Raw genomic sequence first — 11,141 nt, 5'->3', positions numbered from 1 at the left:
ATTGGATGCCTTCACTGGTGTGACATCATGTAGGCTAGAGGGGCGGGGCAGGCATCAAACAGGAAGTTGACCCTGAAATACACTTTTCAATGACTTTTGGAGTTCAAGCCTTCTTTTAGCACTATTCCATGTGTTGTACACTGTAAAAAAACGTTTCATGATTTGTTATCACAACTTTTTATCTTTTGTCAAATCAACTTCGATAACTAATGTGTGAAGATAACATTTTGAGTTTCTGTTTATTAAACCATTCTTCTTCATTGTATTAACTAAAACTTTTAATTACAACGAACTCAAATTTTTAAGGCAACAAGGTAAATTGCTTTTTTAAGTTAAACCAACATTTTTCTTTACAGACTATAGCCTTCTGTGAATTTTGGATGAATTAATAGTCTAAACGTTGAAAAATAAAAAGTGAGAAATAAACATGGACTCTTAATAAAGATAAACAGAAAAGGAAAATCTTGCATATGGATTTATATCAAAGTATGAACTAACTTGTGTAGGCTAATGAATATGCTTTCACTACTAACCTAAACCAATGTGCTGTCCTAATCGCCCAATGGTCGTGTCAATCACCCAACTGAGGTTTTGGCTCAGTTTACATAAAAGTGTATGTCATGCATCCCTATATTATAATATGACCTTGTTTCCTGTTCAAGTGGATAGGTAACATTTTCAGAATCACAGAAATGCATCGTGTTGGGCTAATGTTTTTCATTTATGACAACACAAGGCGGAAATTAAAAAACTGTCCAAATCACCCTTAATTCTGCTACTGAAAACACATTAACAGCAGGCCAATTCTGTAGATAGGCTACCACCTGTAAAGTAAAACATACACCTGGTGTAAGGAACTGCTCGTTTGATGATTGAAACCTTTGTAAGCCACACCTTTCAGCATGTTGGGTTTCAGCACCTGGACAGCTCCGCGCGCACTCACGATTGGTCGGTGTGACACTCTAAGGTTCCTTTTTATTTCGTTTCATTCTTCACATTTTCATATTTAGCCTATGTATGCCGTACCAGTGATGTTAAATCTTTCCACTTGTTTAACTGTTTCAGATGTCTGTTTAAATGAGACATTTTAGGTTTCTGCTCGCGAATGCAAAATAGTGTCCTGGGTGACTGCAGCTGCGCACGGAAAGCTGTGGAATCCACCGAACAATTGAGAGCAGTGTTCGCCATCTTCTCGCCTTCTCCGGGCTATTTGCATAGTCCGTTCTGGTTGACTGGCTGCCACAGACCGTCCGGGAGACCTCTTTTGTCCGTTAATCAGCAAGTGACAGCGGGGTGACAACTCTCAGGTGACGGGTCTCCCTTCGAGGAACGTGAGGAAGATTCCAATCTCGCGCTCCTCTTGATTTGAATGGCTATATAATTCTGTTCTGAAAACGTTTCGAAAGCAATCTGTTATTTAAACCACGACACGCACATCATTCTGGACATAAGTAGCATTCTTAAGGACAGCAGCACAAGACTGCTGTCAGCCCTTCGAAAAGTGGGTTGGATGCTAAAATGATAAACCTATAAAAACTACAGACGTGAGGCTGCTTAGACCTTGGATTACAGTGTAAACAAAAGGTGTCGTATTTGGACTCAGTCTAAGGATATCTGAGGTTTTTTAAAATCTAGAAAATCAAAACTAACTTAAATATTTTTAATCCACATGTGTATTCAAATGATTTCCAAATCAAGGTTGAACAAAACATTCCTAAATGAATGAAACATTCACATAATATTAATATAAAGCTCATCGAAGGACTGTTAAATGATCTTTCACCAGTACTATTTTAAGTCTCTCAATCATACAAATATTATTTATTTTTCAGAAATCGTGTATATTTTGCTAAGATAGTTTCCATTTTCCAGTCTTTTTTAAGTTAGTGCACTTCTTCGCTTCAGATAGGCAGTATCTCACGGTCTGATTGGGTGAGGCTGTTTTGGATGTTCACAACTTTCAGCTACATCCGCGCATGTTCCTGCCGGGAACTTACCCTCTCGTGCACCTGCATCGCCTCTCATTGCCTTCAGGAATTCGCTGATGCTTGTAATCAGCTTTGTAAGGCCAATGAGTGCACGGATGTGCGACACTTCCCAACTGCACAGTGAGTCGCGCAGGCCCGCTGAATGACAGTCAGCGTGGGGCGCCGTTCCAAAGCCGCGCGCTGCCAAATTCCAACAGAGTCTCTCACAATCACTTCGCCGCAGGCCCTCGCACAGGCGGACAGTAACAGGGGAGAGTAAGAGTTGTGTGTGTGTGTATGGAAAAAGAGACTAAGAGAAAGAGATAACTCGCTAACTACCAATGCTTCCCGAAGCGCTGAGCAGAACTTTAGTCGCATGGGCACGTTTCGCGTCTTTGCCTAAGTAGCACGTAAAAACGTTCGTAAATTAAGAAGAGTCTCTGACCACTCGTAAACCAATTACATGAAAAGGGATCCTTCTCTTTACCTTCAGTTTGTCATAAACAAAGGGACACTTAATAAATTATGCACATTTTAACTCATTGCAAACTACAAAGCCATTTTACACTACACTCCAAAATGCTATTGGGTCAATAATGGACAAACCCAAACGTTGGTTTAAATTAACCTATAGGATTAAAATGTTTAATTTAAACCAATGGATGGTTTGAAACAAAACAGCATTTTTGGTGTGCAGGAGTACTGTAAAAAAAGTATTGTTGGTTTAACATAAAAAAGTAAGTTAGGCTATGGTTGCCTTCAAATTTTGAGTTCATTGAAATTAAACGTTGTTAAAACAATGAAGGAGACTGGTTTAATTAACAGAAACTCAAAATATGATGTTATCTGAAGTACCACATTAATTATAAGTTGATTTGACAAAAGAAAAAAAAGTTGTGATAACAAATCACGAAAATAGGCTATATATTTTTTAAATACAGGCTATTTTAAAAGTGTTGGTAAAAAAAAATTTGCATATGCTGTTTTTATATGACAAACGAAGGCATTACTTTGTGCAGAACGACTTTATATTATATAATAGGTCTATATGAAATTAAGCTTATATTAAATAACAAGTGAGTGTGTTAAATGTCTACATCTTTCTCCCCAATGGCAGGTTTAGATCTGCTCCATGTTAGTCTCATATGTTTCTGAGGATAGTTACAAGTGCTGTGCTTATAGATCTCAAGCCGGATGATTTCAACATTATTTGGACACATTTAGTATGGCGCAGGGAAAGATGATTTTAAAAAGCCAGATTTGCAAGGTTATCGTGATTGACGTTCAATAAAGAGTAGACAAACACAAATGTGAGAGGAAAACTATAGGCTACATTTTTTTATTTCTGCCAATTTAAACAAAAGAAAAAGAAAAGTTGCCCCTAATATTTTGTGGAACATTTAGGTTTTAGTCTATTCGGTAAACATTTAACCAAGTCTAAAGCGACTGTAGCACATAACGTCTCGTGCCTCTTGGAGGTTTGTGGATTAGGAAAAAAAGACTGCGAGATTGTTAAACATGTCAACGTGTAATAGCACGATAAGGCCCGCGCAAGGAATTTATTGGCCCAGTTGCTGTTTCTATTCCCCGCTAATCTGGCGCCGCACATTCGTCCTCTGCAATCTGTCTCCGTAATCTTCCGTAGCAGAACGGCAACCGGCTTTTTTTTCTGAAGAGGCAAGAAAATATGCAGGGGTATGATAAACCCGATGCTAATTATGAACATTTATGACAGCGAGTGCAAAGGATCGTCGGTTTTACAAATTAAAAAATATACAAGCCCATTTTTGACCATTTCATTTTAGAACATGGCGGTGTAAAGGTGATACAGGTCTGTCTAGTTATTATAGATGTATTGGGGGTATGTGCGGTTGTATTCTTTACTTCTGCCAGGAAACGGTGAAGGTGAATAGGGTGAGATTTGCCAGTCTGCTGGACTGGTGCCCAAGCTGGGCTCACTCTTTTTGTTTCTGGATGCAAATCCGCGTTGCCAAGAACAACAATGTTGTGTAGTATTGCCCTATCCTTGTGCATGCGGCGACAGAGTTTATTTCAAAATATATGTTCTTTAAATTAGGAAAATGTCTATAAAATGATATAGTATTTTTAGTGTCCTGTCCACTTAAACAGAAAAAAAAGCAAAAGTTTTAGCCTACATGTCGTTCTTTAAAATAAAAAAAGAGTTAACGTTATTTGTCCTCAAACTAATTTGCTTTAGTTCTATCCATTTTTGTAACAAAGATTAAACTGAAACGTCTTCGTCGACATTTTTACGGTCGTCTGTAGAGTTCAAATAAAGAAAAGAACTGAAGTTGAAAGAGCTCCGTGAATCCTGCTACTTGTTGCGGGAAAGCTCCCGCGTCACGTCACTCTTCCGGTGGGTGTCATTGTAATAAGAATGTGACTTGTCGCTGACCCGGGGGTTCAGCTTTTAGGGCTGTCTAATCCTCCTCTTTCCCTGACACAAAACACTCTCTGCCACGCACTCTGCATTCATCTTAATCCCACTGACACCCCACGGAGGATACGAGCAACATTTGCTTGACGGCCCACCACTGATTCAATTATAAGAAAATTAGGTTGTCAATTTTAGTAAAAGAAAATAAGCCACAAGGCGAACAAAAAAAAAAAAAGAATTCTTCTTAAAATGCATATCAAAAGTGGAAATAAACAGTAACATTTTTAATTCCATTAGGAGATTTAGAACGCAATTATTCCATATCCGGTAAATATAGTCATGAGTGGCTCGCGGGAACCCAGGCGGATTTAATTGAAGTGGAGCGGATTTAAAGCATATGTCTGCACAATCCGGGGCTCACAGGGAAGAAACAGGGGCTGGTCCTTTGAACAATGAATAATGTGGTTCGCTCTCTATTTGCTGTTCTTCGTTTTTCATTGGACACTCTTTATTTTGAGAGGTCTTGAACTTTGACCTCCATCATATGCATCAAGACACAGCAACAACGCCACGGAAGGCTTATTGAAAGAAACAAAATACAGAAGGTTTGCTTAGCCTACTGTAAAATAGCTTTATCTCAATTAAAGCAGCTGATCACAACAAAAATAGTGGCATCAAATAAATAGTAATTATCAAGCGATCTGAAGAGGTTTCATTTATTAGTCAGACAGTGTTTAGGATACGTGTATAAAACTCGTTTAAAACGTTTACATTCAATAAAGTGATATTCATTGAGTAATATAGCCTATTCATCACGCATACTAAAATATCCCAATGGCTTTTTAAAAATAACTTACCCGAGAAAATGTAATAGCCTATCAATGGAAAATTATTTAGAAATTATGAAAACGTATAATAATAATAAACACAATTGCACGTGGTCTTACATATGCGTAGTGTCCCATACAATTTTCAGTCGTTGTTTTTTTTTTTACCTCAGTTAAAGATACAAATATATGTTTCAATTTTACATTTTATATCTGATAGCCTTAATGCTACACCTAATTAAAATAGCCTAATACTGTGCTGAAAATATTTCCAATTGAATAATTCGTTCTTACATTGTTTTGTCCCAATATTTTTTTTAAAAAAAGGTTCAGAATATATCAAGCAGAGAGTGACTAAATTTAGTGGTTTATACAGACATACAAACGTTATCACATTTAGAATATTCTATTTCCTGCTGCTTAATCGCGAGGTTCGTGGGATAAAAAGCAAAACAACACAGCAAACTAACTTTCCAGAATCAGAGCAAAAGCAAATTTATTCTTCTCACATCAACGCAAAACGTTTCCTCTTTTTCCTGGCAAATCCGAATTATATTTACAGATGTGTATCAATCTTCTCTGTAATATATTCACAATGTACAAGGGAAAAAAATACAACAAACAAATAAGGAATAGAGCAAATACAGTAACTCACGTGTTGACAAATCAAAGTGTGATAGAGAAAAATCTTAGAAAACTTTAAAAACATCGTATTGTGACTATTCACTGTTGCCACCACTCTTTTTTAAAACATAGTAGCCTACCATCTCTCTCTCTCTCTCTCTCTCACACACACACACACACACACACACACACACACACACACACACACACACACACACACACACACACAAAAGAATAATTAATCCCTCGCAAATGTGTAAAGCTCACGCATATGGTGTCATTCCGGACAAATTATTCAGACAACATCCCGAGGACACCCTTCAGTTTAAGTATTAGCCTATAGTTAAATAAAATCACCTTCAAATTTACAAGAACAGACATTCTGTACAAAAAAGGTAGTTATGCTCTAAAAGAGGTACATATTTGGTTATTTGAGTCTGAATGCGTAGTTGCGAATCGGTTCATATGTGTGTCAGTGGAACGGTTCCGTTTACGCTCGTCGTGGAGCTTTGATAGTGCTGCGGTACAGCGTGAAGTCTGCTCTGAACGGACGGGTCCCCTCCCTCCGGCGTCGGTAAATACATGCTTATCATCTCGCGCAAGTCTCCGGGACAAGGGGCTCGAGCGTGAGCTGTAACGGGAGGGCTTACGCTCGGCTCCGATTTGACCAGCGAGCCCAGCGCGCCGATGGCCCCAGATGAAGCCACGCTGGAGTTTTGATGTTGCGCGTAGGATATTCCCCCATAGCCTGACGGCGAGGCGCTCATGTAGCTCTGAGAGTTTGAGATGGGGCTGTACTGGAGAGCCGTCATTTCGTAGCGGTGCATAGGCTGGGGGTTGTGTGGATGGTGGTGGTGCCCGTGGTGGTGATGCGCTCCGCTGCCTGGGTGCTGACTGTAGGCGAGCTGAGCCTCCTGCATCATTGCGGCAGCAGCCGCGGCAGCCGCCACCTGGCCCGAGTACGCGCCGTTGGTCCAGCCGTTCATGTGCGCGTAGCTCGCCGCGGTGCTGCCACCGTGACCCACCGGACTGTCTAACCTCTGCCCGACCCCCGCTGCACCCATCCCCATCCCCAGCCCCATGCCGCCTCCGCCCCCTGATCCAGCGAGCAGGCCACCCGCCAAAGAGTACTTGTCCTTCTTGAGCAGCGTCTTGGTCTTCCTCCGGGGTCGGTACTTGTAATCCGGATGCTCCTTCATGTGCATGGCGCGCAGTCTTTTCGCCTCGTCAATGAAGGGTCGCTTTTCCGCCTCAGTCATGACTTTCCACTCCGCTCCGAGGCGCTTGCTGATCTCCGAGTTGTGCATCTTTGGATTCTCCTGAGCCATTTTTCTGCGCTGACCCCGAGACCACACCATGAACGCGTTCATAGGTCTCTTGACGCGGTCTTGGTTAACTTTGCTGTTGGGTCCCGTGTGGCCCGTGTTTGTGTTAGTCTGGGCTCCTGGAGAATGCAAGTCCGTCTCCATCATCATGCTATACATTCACCCGGCTTTAACTTACTCTGCTCACACACAGAAACATTCACACGTCCCCGTTCGCTGGCAGGCGCACACGCGTAGAACCTCCTAATAACAAAAGAGGCCACTCGAACAGGAGATGGGTACAATCCAAACAGAGGATGATGGATAGGAACTTTGCGGCAGCTCGTCTCCCTTTTGTTTTATTCTAACTTCCTCTCGGGGTGATTTTCACATCCAGTGCCCTGCAGAATTGTCTTTGAGCTACTTTCAGCGGCGGGCTAGAAAAGTTAGTGGAAGAGCGGCCATATGATGCGCTTTGACAGGGAATAAATGAGTGAGAGAGAGCCAATGGCGTTTGAGGACGGGGCTGATTTGCATATGGCTCGCGGTCAGGTGACGAGCAAGGGAGAGATCGCGCGCGCCACAGGCGCAGCTGAAGGGTTTTTCTGCGGCACGCGGAAGGTAAACAGTTGGCTACAAACCTCTGTTGACACGTTATTTGAGGTAAATTTTTGCACTGGAATAAATCTTTTTTTTTTTTTTTTTTTTTGTGGCTCTAATGTTTACTGAACACATCACCTTTTTTGAAACGCCGGAGACTGAACTTCAAACATGTGAGCAATGGTTTTTATTTTAATGTAGCTGATATGGTTTTCTATCAGAACAATTCCTGTTATGTGAACCGCAATAATTATTTTGAAACACTATTTTAACTAGGCTATTTAACCACATAACAATACAAATGTCCCAAATAAGAATTAAATAAACTTCTCCGCAAACAGACTGTTGTGTAAAAATATTTTTATATATGGATTTGCCCTCACACACGTTTCCAGTATCTTTTCCATTATTTGTAACAGTTTTTATCACAATCCTTAAAAGTCCCGTATTTTAATAAATTGATGCCACAGGTGTTTTCATGTTGTGACGGTTGCTAAGAAACAGGTGACTCACGCCCAGTGCATGTGCCATGTGAGGCCTTTTGTCATCAAGTGCAGAGTGGGGAACAGCTCAAAAATGGTTAGTGTGCAAAAAAAGAAAGAAAGAAGTAATAATTGGTGTAGTAACCTGCCATGTTATTCTTTTCACCCAACGCTGCAGTAGCCATACCTGAATTGCCTAGCACCTTTTTGTATTGGTATCGGAAATGTTGACTTAAACGAATAGGCTACAATATGACAAGTAGCTATAAACTCTTCCCAATGAATAAATAAAAAATAACTCCCCAATTCCAGTTCAAAAACACGTAAGCTAAAAAAATCCCCGGTTCGACTTGACGTTATCAGTGTAAAACAAGATCAAACACATTTACGAAGCCCATTGGCTTTTTTTTAATCGGAATTCTAATGATTTTGATCCACAAAATGTGCAAATGAAAAGCAAAATGTGTCACCTCGTGCTCTACATTAATTTAGAGTGTGATCGCCGTCTACTGGACGTGCACATACGAGGACCAGCAGCGCACTGTCCAACTGAAGACACTCTGCTTTATAAGCTATATAGGCGACATGTATTACTCGAATCACAGCAACAAGTTCTTTTCCCCCACATATACTTTCACTGTTTAATCACAAATTTGTACGTGCGACTTTCAATCTTTTAAATAGTTATGGAAAAATAGAAGAAAACCTTAGAAATATTTTGAGTTTCTCCAAATACCTTTTTTTAAACGTGACAATGTGAGGTGCATGATATTGAAGGGACTGGGAGGCGTTGAGGGAGTCGCTCAGATTTCACACAAGACTTGCTCAGAATATCTCCATTAATTGTGAACCGATGCGAAAAGTAAATATCGCATCGGTTAATGTGTTAATCATCACACCCATCAGTGGAAGTGGAAAAGGTGTTGCCATCAGTCAATTATGCCTTATTTGTTGAATTACACAAACTGGTTTAACAATGGTGTCAAGATACAGATATTTAAATTAATAAATGAAAGAAAAAATTGTAAGTGTCCATCGAATCAATCTCCAGTCCAGATAAAATGACAAAAAATGAATACACTGAGCTTTAGAAAAGACCCCCCCCCCCCATTTAGAAAAAAAACATTATTGAAGTGTGTGCTATTTTATGTTCCAAAAATAAATAGGCATACATGCATTTGAGTGTCAGCTAAATTATTAAATGTAGGCTTACATATATTTGTAATAAAAAAGATCAAATGTTCTAATGTGACCATTTGAAAAAGAAAAATGTAACAATAGGATATTATTATTTATTTTACAATATTTTACTTTGATTTAAAGATAATGCACATCAGAGGTCCTGAATGAGAACCACGGATATAGGAAGAACACAATAAAGTGCAAGGAAACAGAAACCCAATAAAGAATATAATGGAAATCACACTATAAGCTTGGTGAACTGCAAGTGCCTCTACCCTGATCTGAGCTTTAGCACTAAAATCCTTGTGTGTTGGTCTGTGTTCCAAAAGCTCAGTAAGTGGCGTCGCTCCGTTATGTCCCGACTGCAAAGTGAATTAGAGAGTCTCTTGAACTTGTGAGAGCGAGCAGGGTTTAAAAATGGTCAACATCTGTCAGGTGCGCCTGTTCTCGCTCTCCACCGCGTTTTAAACATAATTGGACAGGAAGGGAGGGGAAACTCGAGCAAGGGCTGCATGCGTGGGGGGAGAAGGGGCTGTCTCCACACACATATTTTCAGCTTCATTTTCAATTTCCAGACTTATTTCCGTATGATTTACACGTTGACACTGACACTCTGAGAGGACTATAAAGGCATGGGGGGATGATAGGGTTGTGCTCAGGAGAAGCACACCTATGACCCTCGTCGAATCAACAATCATACAAAGTGTGCAACATCCATTTTACACAATTTCTCAATATAAATCTCTATATTATACAGGATCTCCTAAATGCATGGGGTTCTATCCTAGTACAAAGCTACTGGAGTCCATTATAAAGCATATGGGAGTTGTATATTAGTCTCTTGTATCTCTCAAAAAATGTCAAATAGAAGGGGTTAGACCATATTTATCAAATTCTTTAACAAAGTCACCTAATAAGGGCTAATTACATGTTTTCAGCAATAGTGCATAAACTCGGATGCTCCGAATCAATGTCTTGACAGACGAGTTTTGCACTTTTACATGCTGTCAGATGCTCCTCTAGGCTGGAATGCTTTCAATTATACAAGTAAAAGAAGGGGAAGGTGTAGGAAAGAATAGAAAAAAGGCCTGGCCTTATCACAAAACTCTGGTCTGAGATGTTTTGGGTATCAAGAACACAACGGTGACAGTTTTCATTTAAATAAATGTTTTTAAATGCCAGGTATCAGGATCAGGAGGTTGCACAAGCTTAGAACTAAGGTTCAGTTGATCATCCATACTTCATTTTTTAAAATCATGAATGTGAGTATGACATTTTGAGGATTATTTGTACATCTCTTAATCATCACTGTATTGCATTGCATTTTATGTTTTGCCCCCCACAATACAAACTACAGAATTTAATCATAAAACTAATCGTTTAAATATTACCGTACTAAGTCATACTATTGGTAGTGCAACTGATATTTATATGCATTTTATATAGCCTACTATACTGCTAAAAGATCTTTGGGCCTCTGAAGAGAATTGATACTCAACAAAAACATATGAAAACTATTTATGTCTTCGATATTTAAAACATGTTTTGTCTAAATGTTCAATAAACGGTTCCATTTTAGATTTTTCTGACTATTATTTCATATTTCAGGCTTTAAGGGTCATGCATTAACTTTCACTGAGAAAAAAAAGGAGAACTTATTTTCCCAAATATCTTCTTTGGTGTTCAGCAGAATAAAGAAATGCATGCAGGACGCAGGATTGGACTGACATGAGGGTGAGTAAATGATGTCCCTTTAA

At 39.7% G+C, this 11,141-nt stretch overlaps 1 protein-coding gene across 1 annotated transcript; it reads right to left on the bottom strand.

Annotated features, from left to right (window-relative positions):
• Positions 1–5,671: 5,671 nt before the first annotated feature.
• sox1b (SRY-box transcription factor 1b) lies at positions 5,672–7,799 on the bottom strand. The gene has a single exon (XM_079616128.1). The coding sequence runs from the start codon at positions 7,298–7,300 to the stop codon at positions 6,278–6,280; it is 1,023 nt and encodes a 340-aa protein (XP_079472254.1). The 5' UTR covers positions 7,301–7,799; the 3' UTR covers positions 5,672–6,277.
• Positions 7,800–11,141: the final 3,342 nt, after the last annotated feature.

This window comes from Phoxinus phoxinus (assembly GCF_949152265.1).
Source record: "Phoxinus phoxinus genome assembly, chromosome: 6".
NCBI lineage: Eukaryota > Metazoa > Chordata > Actinopteri > Cypriniformes > Leuciscidae > Phoxinus > Phoxinus phoxinus.
Note: the sequence above shows the minus strand (reverse complement) of the source record. Positions and strands in the feature narration are given on the sequence as shown.

Bases quoted from the DNA above. Each gene is read 5' to 3' on its own strand.
- sox1b (XM_079616128.1), bottom strand. From the start codon at position 7,300: ATGTATAGCATGATGATGGAGACGGACTTGCATTCTCCAGGAGCCCAG.